This window comes from Scleropages formosus, chromosome 14 (genome assembly GCF_900964775.1).
Source record: "Scleropages formosus chromosome 14, fSclFor1.1, whole genome shotgun sequence".
In the NCBI taxonomy this organism is placed as follows: domain Eukaryota; kingdom Metazoa; phylum Chordata; class Actinopteri; order Osteoglossiformes; family Osteoglossidae; genus Scleropages; species Scleropages formosus.
The window spans coordinates 1,498,479-1,516,710 of NC_041819.1; the positions used below are offsets into that span (position 1 = coordinate 1,498,479).

General features: G+C 46.4%; 1 protein-coding gene across 1 annotated transcript in view; it reads right to left on the reverse strand.

Annotated features, from left to right (window-relative positions):
- The window catches only part of LOC108918456 (partitioning defective 3 homolog B-like), a 182,970-nt gene that overhangs the window by 24,542 nt on the left and 140,196 nt on the right, over nt 1-18,232 (reverse strand). The window contains exon 21 of the mRNA XM_018725718.2: nt 9,808-9,928. Within this exon, the coding sequence (XP_018581234.1) occupies nt 9,808-9,928 (121 nt within the window). The remainder of the gene's footprint in view (nt 1-9,807; nt 9,929-18,232) is intronic.

Sequence of the window (18,232 nt, forward strand, 5' to 3'; positions counted from 1 at the left end):
GGATATCAGAAGAGACCAAACTTCAGTATGGCCGCCCGATACTGGTCATCTCGGTGAGATTGGATCGAGAGTGTGTCCCTGGGTGAGGAGCTGGAGGGCAGGTCAGCGGTGAAACATATTTGACCCCCCATTATCACAGAGGGGGCTCTGTTCATTAAATGTGTTGTGTAAAACCTACAGCCGAGGCCAACAAGACCACCCTCAGAGGTCACATGGGGTTACTGAGGGGGACAACAGAGGCCCTGTTTCTCAGAGTCCCCTCAGCTGCCCCCCCCAGGGGATCTATGGTGGCGCTGAACTTCAAACGGTAATCAGTCGCAAATCTGCCTACAGTGCCACGCACACCTAAATACAGGAAGAGAGAAACACATGAACACACACCAGTGCAGTACAGAAAGGCAGGAAAAACCTGGACTCAATTACAGAAACACACAGAAACACACAGAGATACCGAAATGTAGAAATACACAGCCAACTGGATTCATTTAAGCGCAAAAAAACGAAATGGAGCCCTACGTGCACACACAGAGATGGCGAAAGAGAAGCAAGAGAGACACACACATAAGTGAGCGAACGTATGGATGCAGCCCACTTCTCAGCAGGAGAACAAGTTTGGGAATGCTGTTGCTTAAACTTTTCACACAAACACCATGATGTGTAGAGCTGAAAGGCTCTGACTCCTGTCAACCCCACACAAAAAGTTATTTCAACATCACGACTTAAAATAGCCCCACATAAGATTATTGTTTTTGGTCTGTAATTTTTTGTTATTTGCTGTGCTCATGCTGACCCCTGACTCATGACACTCAGTAGTTTCCTGGATTCCTCTGAAATGTCAGACAACAGATCCGTTCTCGATCCGACGTGACGCAAGAGTCGGCACCGAGGGGTCCGAGGGGCCCCAGCCAGGCTCCGGGCTGAGCGCAGGCAGTAATCCAATTAAAACGGCCCAATTATGACTTATTGTGGAGTGCATGCCATTCTTCCCCCCTGCCTGTCTGCATCTGGGTCCAGACAGTCATCTGACCCAGTGCTGAGACGCCCAGGGCCCTGACATCCTGAACTGTGGATGACCACGTGTCCACCACTCGTTCCCTCTTCCCCCTCTGCGCCCACCTGCCCTGCCATTCATCGTTCTCCTTTCGATGCACTCGTTTCCCTCCACTTGTGCAATTTCCTTTGGGATTAATAAAGTTACGAACGATGCATCCATCATCCCTTCCTCCTCTCCCTGTACCATGGGACGTCTCTCCATTTTATACCAACTTGCCAAATGAGTTGTTACCACTCAGGATCTAATCATCTCAGTCATGCCAAGCACTTCATCACACACTTCATATGCATCCATAGCTGTTGTGTTAAAACATTTCTGAACTGCACAATAGCCATCAATTATATATGCTCTAACTTAAGTAAAACCACGGGGGGTGTGGTGGCGCAGAGGGTTTGGCTGGGTCCTACTCTCTGGGGGGCCTGGGGTTCGAGTCCTGCCTGGGGTGGCTTGCGACAGACTGGTGTCCTGTCCTGGGTGTGCTCCCTCCTCCTCCAGCCCTCCGCCCTGTGCTGCTGGGATAGGCTCCGGTTTGCTGTGACCCCCTCTTGGGATGAGCGGCTTCAGACAGTGTGTGTGCGTGTTAAGTAAAACCCAGCACTTAGAGGCCCTTCCTACAGGCACTTCTTCCTCAGATTCAGGAGCATATTTTTCAACACAGGGATCTAGGTTGAGGACCTTTGACTCAGTCTGGCTTTGAGTGCTTGTGTTGATCCGACAAGGTCTGAACTATCATTTTGCAGCAATATTGTTTAACTAGGGTTGGATCACACGCAGCAAAAACACGGTACAGTTCCAATAAAGCTACTGAAGCTGCATTATGTTGTACTACTCATCAGTTAGATACTTCTGATCCAAGCGGCATCCTTTCCAGTCTGTTTTCATTCTTCACCAGCCAACCTAAATGCAGGTTATTTTACTTGGCACAGTGTGCTTTGTTCGCTATAGCCGCCTTGAAACATAAGACAATATACAACTGGAAATTCCCCAGAATACATTTCTGTTTATAGACTCGTAGGGCTAGGACGACTGCGGTGTGCTCCCCACACAAAGGCAGAGCAGATGGCAGTGGGTGTAACAGAGCCACCCGAGATGGCACCACGCAGACGGGACACCTGGGGAGTGTGCAGTCTGGCGTCGACCAGTTCTAAATGCCCGCACCCATCCACCTCGGTGGAGTGTTCAGAAACACGGGTAACGACGGAGTGGCTGTGCAATGCAGGCAAGTCAGGTGTCTGAGGCTGAGCGGTCCTACCTGTGTGTACGAAGGCCTTGGGGTAAAAAGAAACAGCTGGATGCTCCCCGGGCCTCTGCTCGGAACTGTAAGGCTCACAGTGGCTTTTCAATAAAATTTACAATGACTCGCAACAATGAAGACTCTGCACAAACAGCACATGAGGCCCAGGACATCTGGTTTCATTCACTCGGTTTTCAGCAGCCGAGGAGTTCTGCATTCTGAAGTCAGGATGACATTATTAACTATTATTTATCTGACATCTTTGTCTAAGGTGATGTACAAAATCTGGTTTGTACTTTCAGCGATTTACACGGATTTACCCATTCATACTGCTGGGTAATTTTTACTCTGTCAGTTCAGGGTATGTACCCTGATTGAGGATAAAACATGCAGAAGCCGAGTAATTGAAAACTGAACATTCAGGCTGCAAGATGACGGCTACAACCACTGCACTACCTGTTGCCCAAATGTCACGCTTTCATTGGTTTACATGAAAGCTGCTCAGAACCTCCAGCTTGGCTGGTCCATCGTGGTAAATACAATGCCAAAAAAAGGGGCCCCGGAGCAACACATCCAAACCTCTTACTGTTGAAAGAAGTATACAGAGAGCTGAGGAGAAGTTGTGGTGGAAATAGCATGTTCTCACAAGGTGGCATTCCAGTACACCGGAGTAGAGCAGTCCACTTCATGAGCAATGGGTGCAGTAAGACCCTCCTGCTCATCTCCGGCAGGATTTCACAGACCCGAAAGCAGCACTTCCAGGTTGCTAGAGTAGAACCAGCACCAGTCCACCGGATCCAGCCACATTCCAGTCCTCCCAGGTGCAGAAAAAAGCCCATTAGCCATTAGATGGGCCTATGGTTGCATTTGAGGGGTCACGGTCACACCAATATTCCACCATAATCAATGCTCTTGGTATAAATTTCAGTAAAAAAAAAAAAAACTTAAGACACATCATGACCACTGCACATTGTTCATCACCTTATTTCATGCAGATCACATCATAGTTATTTCCAAGCTCTCAAATGTTCATTACAGTGAGCTTCTTCTAAAATATATTTTTTTGAATTGTGTTTGCTTCTGTTTTAGTCAAATGCATAATTTCCCACAATCTCTGATTTAGACATTTAAACTTATGCCCATCCTTCACAAGTAACCACTTGTTCAGTGCAGGGTTGAGGTAATCTAAAACCTATCCTGGAAGTATAGGATGTGAAGCAGAGTACACCCTGAATGTGACATCACAGAGTACAAATAAAGATATGACAGATTTACAAACTGAGGCAAACTGCATGATTTGATTCCATTTTGCTATTTTTTGTGCAAATATACATGCAGTGTCTTTTTAATAGAACATGGGCAACAACTTAGCTTAGCAGGACCTATGGACCAGTGTAAGGTGGTGTGTTTTTGGAAAGCCGGCACTTTCTCTTTCAACCTTGGTCGGGCTCTCACAAAGGGCCCCAGATTCACACCAGCATTCTCATGTTCCCACTGGTGTTGTGAAAGCCTTACCGAAGTGCTTCCCTCCCACGCAGCCCATCGTCTGCTGCAGACCTCCAGCCAGGCCTTATGTGGAACGTGGTGGACTAGGATAAGAGAAGCACGGGGCTTTCCAGAGGAAAGTTACACCACGGACCTCAGAGCTCACTTGGGTCATCTGTCATGTCTCCTGGCACAAGGTGAGGGGGACAGTGAGATAATGAACAGGAGCATCTCAATTCCCAGCACAAGACACTGGTGTGTGCTACACCACCATTACAGAGCTTCGGTGGACAAGTCTTGTGCTGAAACAGGAATATCACCTACCCATCAGTTATGCCTCTCTGGGAACGTTTATCAGATGTGTTTTGGGCCAACACAAACTGGCGGAGAATATTTTAATGCCTTTTTACGCATCAAACGCCAGCAAGACAGAGACCGCCTCCTGCACTGACGGCAGACAAAGGGATCCTTGAGCGTTGTCAGAGGCGGAATGGGCGTCCCGCTCAGACTCCATTAGCTCTCATAGCTTCCTCTCCGCCCAGCTCGCAGAAACAGCACGATTTGGGTCAATCAACGGGAAAATTAGCCTGCAAATTAATTCTCCAGCATTCTGATCCCATCACAGCCGTACGCTGATCAAGAGAGCATGTTGTCAGATAGAATCTAACGAAACATTACACTCCTCACGTGCACATCTCTTTCCCACTATGACCACCCTTGCAGTAAATTTGGAGAACCTGCAGTGAGCGGCACCATGGTTAATCCAGACCGAGGCCACAGAAAGATATGCTTTAATTTCTTTGTACTTGTTCCTTCACTTGCTATTTCATAGACTGGTTTCCAATTATCAAACAGACCAATTTCCTGCAGAACCTAACCTGAGAAAGTGAAATTTAATAACTGTCCAGCGTCTCCCTCTGTAGGACTTCCTGTGTTATCTGTTCAGTTCAAAGTCATGATTTCCAAAAATATTTTTATCACCGCAGATTAGAACTGTCTCCATATAAACAACTATATTTGCTTTAGAGAAAGCTTTTACACATTAACACGTGGTTTGATTATTTTTCCCTACTCTGTGTGTGACACAGTCCTCCCAGGCACAAGTGCAAACAGTAACTGTTTTAGTAAGAGCGGTCATCCCAACTGGAAGTCCCACCCGCAGCTCTCTGCCTGAGCAGCCGCTCTGACTCAGGTGGGGGTTTGGAGACAAAGTGGAAAAGCTGACGGTCAGTTAGTCATCAGAGAGGTCATTCAGAGGGATGCGCCCGGCAAGAGCAGCTCACTGTACCATTGCCCATCTCTGTGAAGCTGTAACGCCCTGGGGGTGATGATTCTTTGAGATCCAGTTGGAGTTCCATAAGGCGGATATCTTTAAAGTCTAAGTACTGCAGTTCTTGGATCCAGCGCCCCTCCTTCTACCCACGAGCACCCTGGCCACACCCTGCATGAGAACGAGAGCTGCGGTAAATGTGACTCGGGTGTGAAGCCCATCAGCCGAGACTGCGCCAGCGGCCAGACAGCTGACTCTCTTTGCCAGCTCCACACACACTTTGCCACAGCAAGGAACAGTGCTCCACTAAGAATCTGCAACATCGACAATAAAAGTTAAAAAAAGCTAATAAAAACAGAGCTGCTGAAACTACATGAGACATTCTGGGGGAGATTACATCACAAGCATATTCATGCACAGCCCAAATTCCAGTAACTTTAAAAAGGCTGCTTGCGTTTCAGGCCCAGCAGGTTTTTGGATTTATTTATTTTGCCTGTTGCGCTGTTATGTAAAAGCCTGTTATATATCAAAAAGGGCTTATGTGTGACTGTCAGGCATAGCTGGGGTCTGACGGAGTAGCGAACGGAGGACAGGAACAGACAGAGAAGAGAGCGGAGGAGAAGAGACTCAGGCCTACGGCACGTTAGCTACGAACATGGCTCTGCCCCTTCTTGCGCTCCAGTACATCACGACTCCTCCGCACAGCTCAGCAATGTTCATAGGTTCAAACATAGAAGCTCCTAACAAAGACCTAACAAGTCAGTTAGAGGTGCTTAAGCAGAGTCACAAGACCTCCTTAGCTGTAAAACCTTTGGAGTGGAGGCTACATGGAGCGCTACCTACAGCTACTCTTCACGACAAAGTCTGGAACTGAACTGTGAAAGGAGGCCTTTGAGGAGATCTGGGTGGGGAAAAAACAAATGAGAAACACTTTTTTTCAGAGAGGAAGTCTGCACTGACACCGTCGATGCTGTTTAGCGTAGAACCGGATCTAATTAGCAACTTTGTGGCTCTTGAGAAGAAACACTTGACGAGGGTAGGATACGACTCGATAACATGAGATCCTGACATGAGAACTATGCATTGCTGTCACACACTATCACTGTGATACACGCAGACGTCTCCCTGGAAAGCCAGACCCTCGCGTGCTGGTTCAACACATTAGAGGATGTGTGAGAAAGGTGGAGAGGTATGGTGAATGCATCTGTGACAACTTGAGGCACTTTTAGGAGGAGCAGCGACAAGTGTTGAACACATGCTGGCAAGTCAGGCATCCCTGTATGAGTCAAACTGGACAGAAGAGTGAAAGCAAAGCAACACTCTGGTGTCCTACATCTGTGCGAACTGCTCAGAAGATCTGGGAAGACATAGCACCTCATTTCCTGATCAAACCTGTTAATGGAATGGCTTGTGAGCAACAACTAGCTTCCAGCAGGTGTACTCAAACTTTTGACTGGTACTGTACTTCCAGCGACAAAATCTTCCTCAAATGGTTGTGGTCCCAAAGCACGGATGTTAAGATACGGGTGGTCAGCCAGAGTACCCGAGGTTATATAAACATGTTGTAACTGAGATGTACACAAACAAATTAAACTAGCGGCTATGACCACACAACCCGGTGCATTTCTGAGAATCTGCGAGAGCTTATCCTCCAGTTCAAGAAAATCATAGAAAGGATGGAAACTTCCAAGTATGACAACATTTACTTAAAAGGAAATTTCAGCATGACCGAATGAACTGTTATTGTTAGACAGCTCTGGTTTTATTTACATCACGCTGGATTGCAACATTATTCAGAGTTTCGGACAGAGTTTACGGCACAGGCAGATAAATCAGCCGCTAGACCAACACGCACTGGGTAGCCGCCCAGAGAGCCATTAAATCCTTTAAATATTTAACACTGGAAAATGTACTGAAAGAAAGAAAAATAAAGCTTTGGAGGGGAAGAAACACTTTGAGAAGAGTTGCAGCAGATCAGAACACCAGCAATAGCAGGAGGCAGGGATCCGCCTCGACTGGGCTACGTAAACCCGGCGAACGGGTAGGCGAGCGGGCACTATGTGTGCGGGAGTGTGCGGACAGCCGCCGTGCCACAGCTGTTGTTTAAGCGCTGCTCCCTGTTGTTTTATCTTCACCAGCCTGGTCGGTTAGCACCATCACACCCCCACCCGGACTACTAGGAGACATTAAACCACCAAGCCTGGTGTTTACTTTATAATCACTGTGGCCATTTCAACAGCAGCAGAGCGCCACGAATGACGGCGAGACCAAGTATGAACCCTGACGTGCAGTTTTTACACTGTATGGTAGGAGAGGCTGCCGCAACGCGACATTTCACAACCCCCGATATCGGAATCCCTCTCTTAGAATAAACAGATTAAATCGAGCAACCGAACCTCTTACTTAATGATTCATCTCATTAGTCTGTTTGCCTCTGCTGTGTGCCGGTTGTTAGATCCAGCCTCCTTGTGTAATCCCACATCCACAGCTCTCATGCCCTGTGCTCCCTTTCAGTCAGGAAGCTGTTTTGCCTTCAAACCTGCACACAGAAAAGGGGGCTGTGGGGAAGGGGAAGGGCAAGGTGTGTGCGTCTCTTTTTCTGTGTGTGTGGATCACTGGGCCAAGCTGTTGTGACAGCGCTATCTGAGATATAAAATAATTCTGCGAAAGGATGCTCTCTGGCCCTATATGTTTTCATAAGGAAATCAGCAAGATTGGGAAAGCGCCCAGGTTTTCTATGAGTACACAGCCTTTTGTTCAGGAACCCGTTTGCCGCCCTTCCTTTAGGGAGATACGCGTTTGTGTTGAGCACAGGCGCAGGGTTTAAAATGTCACCATCACAACGGTTCTCATACACAAAATAACAAATCGATGACCTCGTCCTGGTAAAGAGTAATGTGCATGCATAGGGCAGATACACTTTTAAATGTCAGGATTAATTGGTGCAAACAGATGAGGGAGGGATAGCACTGTACACAGCTTACCCCACAGGGGGCAAAACGGGGCACAAGCAAAACGACACACCTGTCTTTTGAAGGACAACACCATCGCATTTTCATCTGGGTTTTACATCAAGGACAAATGAAACTTTATTTCTGAGGTAGGTCTCTGCGGAGACAGAACAGCACGGAACACGGAGAGGAACACACGGACACACACAACCTCATAAAGACATACTCGCTATCCGTTTCAAGAACGGAACAGCTCCACCTTTCAAATGTCATCAAATGCCCTGCACCTACTGGCCACACCCTGAATGGAAGCACAACGCAGTGTGGATCCATACCTTCCCGTAGAGTACACTATTCAGTGTGAATACACTAAACCACGAGCACAGATAAATACATTCAAACAAGCCTTTATTTTCATAAGGCTATGTGTGAAAGGACTCACCCACAACCATTCCATTTGGCAACAAAATTAAAAATGAACAATTATTCATTCTGCTTTCTTTGACTGCAACATGAGTAAAATTATGTGTCAGTTACAAACAAAATGATAACTATAATTATAAAATTATAAGGGTCAAAACTGTAAGTACATTAAGTTGCTGAAAAGTGTTAGCCAAATAATAACATTCTAAACTGTATTTTCCATTTCTTGAGTTTAATATAAACAACATCCACAACACAAGTTCATCCTCTGCCACTGCCTATTTTCCAAGTGGTTTGTCCCTGGTGGTATTTACAGAACTCAATTTCCCATCATCCCCTCTTTGCCACCTCATCGTGGTGAACATGTTGCCACTTTACCTGCATGTAAGTGGGTTTTTTTTGTAAACGACACCAAATATACAAACACACACACATTTTCGGAACCGCCTGCCCCATACAGGGTCCAGAGCCTATCCGGCAACACAGGGCGTAAGGCCGGAGGGGGAGGGGACACACTCAGGACGGGACGCCAGTCCGTCGCGAGGCACCCCAAGCAGGACTCGAACCCCAGACCCACCGGAGAGCAAGACTATGGTCCAACCCACTGCGCCACCGCACCCCCACACCAAATATATTTTGTACAAAAAAAACATGTCGAGTCACTGAATAAAGTATATTTACATTTATTCCCGTAGCAGATTTTTGTCTTCAAAGTAACATACAACTCAGAGTGAAAAAAAAACTGTTGAACACTGAGCAGATGAAAAGCTTTACATATAGATGATTGTCAAAGGAAAGTTTGTCTTATGCTGCCAGTTTGCTAGTACATATTACAGAAGGAGCTGCATATAGAAGTGACATTCAAATAGAAAAAGCATAGATGATCACAGCAGATGGTGTTGGACTAAGATGTCCATTTATATGTGTGAAGCCACTGCATCATACATCTGTGCACCATTCCACGGTTAGAGAGACAGTGGAAATTTCAATGTTTTATTTAGCTGAATGCTTCACCAAAGTTGAGAAACAGTGTTAGAAAATCAACTCTACAACGATTTACCCATTTTTGCAGAAGGCTATTCTTACTATAGCAATTAAGGGTATTGACAGTACTCAAGAATAACATGTTTGCATCCAAATCTCTCCTGTTGATGTAACAGACTTCTTGTATTGTTCCCAGCAATGGCTGTCATTTTGAAAAAAGTATCTACTGAATGAATCAATGTAAATGTAAGGGTAAGTATATCACTGAAGCATACTGCAGCAGGAGGGGGATTTGGATTGGGAACCTTCATCTTGGAAGGCAACAACCACCAGTACTACGTGACTTGCTGCTCTATATGATGAGAGAAAGAGGAAGGAGATGTCAGAGGTGATCGACAGAACTCACCCACTGGGGGCCATAATCCTTGGCTGGGCTCCGGCCCTCCGGGCCCTCATAGGTGGGCGTGGCCCCCTCTGGCCAGGCCTCCTGGTACTCCCTCCTCAGCTGCTGGATCTGGTCAGGGCTGCTACACCAGCAAGCAGAGAAAAGTTGTCCACTGAGCATCATGGGCAGTTCTGCTGACACCACACACCTGGAAAAGCTTAGCCATCAACATGTGTGCCACAGTATCCCATCTGTGCCACCAAGCATGGTGGGGGGTGGGGACATGGGGGTGGTGGTGCTGAGACAGATGCTGAGAGATGAGAGAGGCGTTTCCCCCAAATGAGACGCTGACACTCCAACCGTACAGTTTCCAGCACAACCCCCGCTCATCGTGATGGTCTCCGAATACAACTCCAGCTACCCCCAGCCCTCTTCCTTTCTGCTATCTTTATCTTCCTCATTGTGATGGTTATTTTCCATTTGAAATGCCATTCTTCTCCCGGCACTGAATGTGGTGAATTCTGTGACAGCATAATTCTGTAATCACAGAGAATCTGGAAGTCGTGTGGACGGTTCTGACAGCTGCTTCAATAGACGCGCAACATTTGAGGAGCTCCATTTGGTTTTAAATAGGTGTAGTTGAAAATGCAAAAAATGGCCCAGTATGATGAACATAAAAGGAAAACTGGTGGTCGTGAACCGTTTATGACAAACAAGTACTCATGTAAATACTGGAATGCAATTTTCCTATGACAAGCATGTGAGTGAGGGTAAAACCTAACATACGGTATGAATTCCACTCCAGTTTGTCATACGGCTTGTACCGTGTTTATTTAAGAATGCAATTTTCATCATATTTAGATGCATCTAGATTTCTGCAATAGAGCAGCTGTTCCCTTCCGTTAAAAGAACCCAAAAGGCAGAATTTGGGATGGTGACAACGAGCTTCTAATGTCAAAAAAATCTGCATTTTTATATTTTCTCAATGAGGACTGAAAGCTAATGAAGTATAAATGAGGCTCATAGTGGAGAAAAATGCACAGTTTACAACACCTTGCCAGAAAATACCGCCATACAGAGGACAGCGTTGAATTTGTGGACAGGCACGGATATCTGTGAACAAATAAACCAGATTCATGTTTCCGTGCAGATCACTTATCACACGCTTCTCTGGAAAGCCTGAAAACCTCATATGCCCTTGTCTGAGAAATGCCCCTTAACTAATGGGTTAAAATGTCTTTTTACGCAGAACCTCACATATTTGCAGTGAAATATTTCACGTTTGGTTTCATATAACAGATGTACTCAGATGAAAAACAACCAGAAAAGAGCGAAATACAGCATTAGGAATTACAGGACTATAAAAAACTCGCCGGAAAGAAGCCTGTTTTTGAGAATGTAGCGCATTGCCGGTTGCAGGTTGGTTCTAGAACATGGAAGATGGCGTTTGACAGTACGTATGTAAAAGACAATTAGAGTGGTCACCAACTTCTCATGAGCGCACAGAATAAAACAAAGATCAAATTTCATGAGTTGCACCCTGGTTACAGTACAACCCTACAGTGTTCTCTCCAGAGCACGGGTTCTTTCCCAGGGTTCATTGACCTACTGGGCATCTGTGAAGCTCTGTCTTGCTTTGAAAATAACACAGCCTAGCTAAATAAAACATTAAAAAAGCAAAAGATTACTATGCTATCACCATCTACGATGTAATTCCATGTCTTCTTCAACATTTTTCTTGGAGATGTCCTTAGCTTCATGAAATTCTTACAGCGATCCATGGCCCAGAACCTCTTCTCCTGGGTTTACATCAAGTGTATATTAGATTATTTTTAGGCTCATGTATAAGATTGTTAAACGCATATTAAATTAGATATTACTACTACACTGAAACTAAACAAATGGCAACAGTTACTTCCCTGCACAGGAAGATATATGTCTTTCTGTGGAATCTCACTTGACTCCATAAATGACTGTAACTGAATAGTTAAGGGCGTCTTGACACGAACATTAATGATCACAAGGTTAGAAATGAAGAATATGCAGCCAAACTGTGTATTGTAATAGTTTGCCTAAATTGCATAAGGAAAATACTGAAGTGAAATGACAGGCATGTTACAAGAGTCTGTTGTGTCGGCCTGTTTTGATCAGAAGCAGCTCGACACGCCAAGGACATGAATGCCAAAGCTGGCTGTACAATGCTAAGACACCAACTGAACTAAATGGCGCAGGGGCACAGTGGCGGCGTGGCGGGTTGGGCCGGGTCCTGCTCTCCAGTGGGGCTGGGGTTCAAGTCCCACTTGGGGTGCCTTGCGACGGCCCGACGTCCCATCCTGAGTGTGTCCCCTCTCCCTCTGGCCTTACGCCCTGTGTTGCCGGGTAGGCTCCGGTTCCCCGCGACCCCATATGGGACAAGCGGTTCTGAAAATGTGTGTGAGTGAACTAAATGGTACCAGCACGGCCAGCTCTAGCCACCATTAGCATTCTCATAAGATGCTCCTCAATTCTGTGAGGCCTTTAAGTAATTTTCTCATTAAAAAGATATCATCCAAGGTCCAGCTGAATCTCTTACTAAAAGGAAGCCTTCCAAAACACTGATCCCTGTGGACAAAAAGCATCTCTAAGTCCAGATAATTGGATCGATGAGTGTCTCAAAATGCTAAATAGCCGCAACTGAAATATGTGCTGCTACCTATTGGACAGGCTCTGCAAACAAACCAATAAGGCAAGTGACCATCCAATTAATCTAGCGGTAAGTTCTTGTTTTTAAGAAAAAAAAACGGTCTGAACATCCACCCCACATGTTAAATATTTTTTGGGCGAGGTGCTGCAGCAGCTTTCTGTGGACTGATTGGAAAGAGGTCATCAAATTGTGGACCACCGTCCGCTCATCTGCCTATGGGAGCGAGAGCCGACACACAGAGGACCTTCCACACCTTCTCATCACCTGCTCTACCATAATTTAAAGGCCAACAAGAAGTATAATACATGACAAGAGGGCTAGAGGTTTGAATCCCTATCTGAATGATTCAGGCAGATGTCCAACATCATGAAGAGTCTTAATGATTTACTAAGGGGCAGCAGGTAGGATAGTGGTTACAGCTGCCTCATTCAAGTTTGAATCCCACCTTCAGCTGTGGTGTCCTTGACTTTACCCTAAGTTACTCCAGTAAAAATGACCCAGCTGTATAAATAGATAAAAAAATTGTAAGTCGCTTTGCAGAAAAGCATCAGCTAAATGAATGAATGTACTAGGTAGACGGCATAGTCATGTTCACCCTCCGGATTCATTTCTGCGTCTCTGAGAGCAGCGGACTCGTATGTCCAGTAAACCTCATACAAGGGAGTTCCTGAAAAAAGCGGGAAAGAAAAATGTTAACAACAAACCAGTATTTTAAACTTCTGGAGCACAAACACAAGCCAGTGTTGCCACCCCCCAGTAAAACTTTGTCGAGCCACAGTTAATTTACGGCGGGACAATGCTGCGTTTTCTCTCCTCCATGTCACGCCGCGTTTGGCAGACAACCAAGGAAGTTGTTTGCCTGAGATAAAGCTTTGCCAGGAATCTCGAAATCCCCCCGCAGACGCGTACGCCGAGCACTCGATCCCACTCGAACCCAGGCACGCAAACATAAACATCGACGCCTCCACAACAGGGTCCTCCTATTGTCAACACGGGCTGGCAGTCCGTGGGAGCCGGCGATTTACTCTCGCGCCTCCGTCGGCAGCTCCAGACACAGGCCACCTGTTTTGCGACTTGTCACTCGGGATGGTTGCGCCATTCCCTTTTAACCGCACACTGGCTGTGAGGAAAAGCAGGGGGTGGGGTGGGGTGGGGTGGGGTGGGGTGGGGTGGGGTGGGGTGGAGAGTGAAGGAGAAAGTACGGAGGGTGGTATCTCTCAGGGTATCCTGGGTACTCACTGTAATGCGCGTTGGCTGGCAGGGGCACAGCAGGGTTTTACATGGCAGGACAACTGACAGCCCTCAGGGATCCTGTCCAACTTTTAAATTAAACTTTTGTATTTTTCCCCAGCATCCACCCAATCCTCCTACAAAGCATTCAGAATTGATTCTCATATGCTGCTAATTTTCTGTTTAAGCTATTTCTGTATTGTTCTAACATAATATAATAATAAGTAATATCATTATAATATAATAAGTTTTCTTGCTGGTTTATTTATTTTGAAATTCAGAACACAAAGGATACCCCCTGCCTAACTGCTGGCTAGAGCTCCTCCTTTTTTTTGCACCTAAGTCGCTCTGGACGAAAGCATCAGCTAAATGAATAAATGTAAATGAAACCCAAAGCGTGATAAATCATCAGCAGTGAAAATCAAATTTTCCAAAAAAACCGAAAGGCTCTGGATACACACTGCAGTACTGACATTGTGAGTGGGACGGTGACACAGCGGTTACCCTGTTGTTGCTCAGTGCCTCAGCTGTGTGTTCGGGTGCGAGATTGAGTGCGGCTCAGAGTATTTGGGGTTTGCACATTTTCCCTGTGTGCACGACCCAAAGATATGGATGAAAGAGGGCAGCGGCGACCACTTCTGTACTCTCCCTTACCATGAAAACCCTATGGGTTCGGGCAGTAAAGGGCTCCTGCTATATGGCATCCCTCGAAAACACCTGAACCTTTGAGTGATGTCCCTCCTGTGGACGGAGCCCTTCACCTCGGGCTGGAGGGACGCAGCCAGACCGGACCGCAGATACTTTGCTGTTCTTTTTGTCTAGGGAATGGTTAAATGGTAACAGCGAAACAACGGCTGCTTTGTTCAAGCCATAAAAAACACAACCAAACGCTCAAGCCTTTTCCCCAGACCCCCCCTCGCTCCATCAAAGACGCACAGCGAGCCGTGTGCCCTGCTGCCCCCTCTGCCACGCCGAGCTGGACATTTCTCCCCCTGTATGATATTTTCCTGGCAGATCCACCCATTAAGCGCTTAGGGGCACGTCAGGCTTTAACAAAAACTTGACGAAAGGGCAAATTAAGGAAGCGGCTCCAGAGAAAGGGATTAAATTAAATCAAAACAAAAAAATACGTCTAGTTAAGAGCGGGCAGGATGTGCCAGGCATTCCTGAGGGATGAGGCGGTGGGAACGAGCCGGGATGCTCCGACCCGCCGATCCCCACACGCAGGGCACAGGAGAGAGGGCTTCGCACCCGCAGCAGTTAACTCTTCCGGGGCAGCTAACTGCAGAGGAGTGGCCTGCGTCTCTCACCATCCTGCATACCCCTTCCACCATCTTCCCACAAGCTTTCTACTGCCTCCCCCTGCCCTGCCTTCCACCCACAGTTTCACGTCTGTTGGCCATTTTCATCTCATCGCATCTGATTGCCCGCTGCTCTCAATACAGTAAGGTGGCGGAGACAAGACCCCTGCAATGTGTCACATTGGCCCACCTGTCTTACCACCAAGACCAGCACTATTCTGGCTGCAACACACTGGGTACAACAAATAATGAGAGAAGATCAAGAGAGCAGAGGGTACAGTGTACCCTTGTTTCCGGTATTTATATTTATACAAAATTATATGTATAAATTATATATATTTATGTACATCTTTTTTAGCATTGTGTACACTGTCTGTTTATATTATTTATTGCACATATTGTCACCCTGGCCTTGGCCTTTCTACTTTTGCGCTGTCTTGTATTTGCACTCTTCTGTTTGTAACACTGTATGTCCTATGTGGCATGGAGGTTCAAGGAGAAACAGAAATTCGTTCTCCTGTATGTGTAACTCACTTATAGGTGGAGTGACAATAAAGCTGACTTTGAATTAGAATACAGAATTTGTACGAGATACAGAGGTGATTGTGGAAGATAATGTGATAGAAGTTTTTGGAGCATTTAGGAGATCTGGTGAGAACTGAGTGTCAGAGATATAGGTCTGAGACCCTTCTTGAATGTTAAAAGGGATTCAGCAGTTCTGAAGGAGACAGGGAGCTCATTTCATTTCATTCCTCCTCTGCAAGAAAGAAGGTTAGGGGGCTGGTTCTACCATCCAATTTACTTTCATCAGCCATGGAGTGTCCTTCTTCACAGCTCTCCAACTACCTCTGTGAAGAACGGGAGGCGCGGAGGCATGGGGGACATTGGGTAGGGGTCAAAATAGCGAAGAACCACAGAGACGCAGGGTAGCCCTCAAGAGGCCCAGATGTCGTGAAGCTTTGAGGAACGAGGGTAAAGTCATAACTCTCGGCTCTGAGGTCCATTGATGTAGGGCCCTGAGAGCGCTGTGAAGGCTCCTCCTCCGCCTCGCCATCCCCCACATGCTCCCTCATGGCTAGTTTAACACGATTTATGGGCCACCAGCAGGAAAAAATGTTTTTAAAATAAGAGAAAACAAAACAAAACCCCAGCAACCCAGCTGCAGAGTGCAGCTATTGATTTGGGGTCTGGCGATGAGAGCGCTGTCATAAAACAGAACCTCGAGGGATTCTCACTATTTAACGCTGTGTTTAACGGGGGACGCAGTGCCCTGTGCTGTACATTAACCCCTCGACAACAGAACACGATCTAGCGTCACTTTCCATGCACATCCATCTCTGCGGGAGCCACTTACATCTCGTATTCTGAGGCTGTGGGTGGAAAAAGGGTCGCACCCGGAGCCACCACATGCAGGGCGTAGAGGCACATCTGACAGTACGCTTGCTGTAATCAGGTGCTTATTTATCCAAAGAGACAAAGCACAGGTCACACTTTATTAATTCAATTGGACCCACTACTCAAGTAGCATTTATTCACTTAACTCATGATTTCCTCAAAGGAATCTTACACTGTTTGTACAGTCAGCGACTAGCATTGATTTACCCATTTATACATCAGGGAAATTTTTACTGTATCAACTCAGAGCAGGTGCCTGGATCAAGCGTACTAAAGAGGTGGGATTCGAACCCTGGTCTTTGTGTTGCAAGGCAGCGCCTTTAACCAACATGGCACCAGCAGATAGATCACCTTAGACAAGGGGTAGAGCATGATTTTGGTCTCTACTGGGGCTCTACTGTTTTACTCTACCTACAGCAATGGTGTATGTTTCTATATAAAATGTAGTGGCTTTAATAGCAGCAATCCTGACTGCTCCATGTACTCCATCTCACACGGCCCAGGCTTCCGAAGTGTAGCTTTTCTTGCAGCTAGACATTTCTTTGGCCGATGGATTGAAGGCACTGATTTGAAGAGCAAAATAAACCATGAAACCTGGACTAGTGAAGTCCTACTGCAAAACAAGCACCCCAAACCTCCGAACTACACGGAGACGCACGTCTTCTCTTTCCATTAAAATATACCTTCGCGATGTGAATTTTCATCGAAACGAGGGACTATGAGAGCAACAGGCAATGCGGTGGTTACAGCTGCTGCCTTTGGACCTGAAAGATCCAAGTTTGATTCCTACCTCCTGCTGTAGTGCCCTAGATCAAGGTCACGTGCCATCAACTCGGGTTTGAGTCTTGGTGACTTGATAGACCAATGAATTAAAAAGGGCTCAGTTTTGTGTTAGTCTGATGAGATCCTCGAGCATCCATACCGTATGCGCACGTTCCATGTTCCAAGTTTGACCATATCCCTGCAGCTTCTGATCCTTTCTTTCGGTCTAGCAACATCAGCATCAGGACGACCTTGCGGCTTTGATCCATCAGCGTCACAAACACTAGACGTACTAGAACTGACCAGTTGCTCTTCCCTAGTGGCATGGTGAGTGCCTTCTGACCTAGGGAACCATCTTCCAGCACTATTTCAAGTTTCTTGTTCACTGTCCATCAAGTTTTCTTGGCAAGATACAGAAGTAGATTGCCTGGCCTTTCTTCTGCGCAGTGTAGATTCAATGCTGTTGCCGTTGTCACATGGAGTGTGATCTTCCGCCTCCAACACTGCCCATTTACTGCTGCCCAGATGGGTGGAAACCATTTAGTCTGGCACCTCTGCTAGAACCTGTCCATCTTGGGTGGCCCTTCTGGTAGTCAAAACTACCGACAGCATAGCTTCCAGCTAGATCAAGGTACTTACCCTAAAATTACTCCACTACAAATTACCCAGCTGTAGAAATGGGTAAATCACTGTAACTATCTTAAAATTTGAGAAGAACATCGGAAAAATGTAAACGTTAATATTTGAGACCGTCATCAATAAAAACCATTGGAATGAAAGTGTACCACACAAAGCCAGTATTTATCATGGTCCACAACAGGTCACCATGAGAGACAAAGTCACCAGGCTGTTTTACCTCACAGCCAGTCCCTCCCTTACTCCCAGACCCTTCATGTTCAATCCACAGCTGGCAGCTGTGACTTACAGTAACGCACCGGTGTAATTGTTGCGGTAAATCACGCGATGTGCGCCCCAGCTCCGCCCCCATCCAGTCTAGGGAGCTTTGGGCACAGGGCCAGGGTCTCAGCCATGGAGGATGTTTATGGGCTGGCAGTGCTCACCCTCCCTCAAAGAT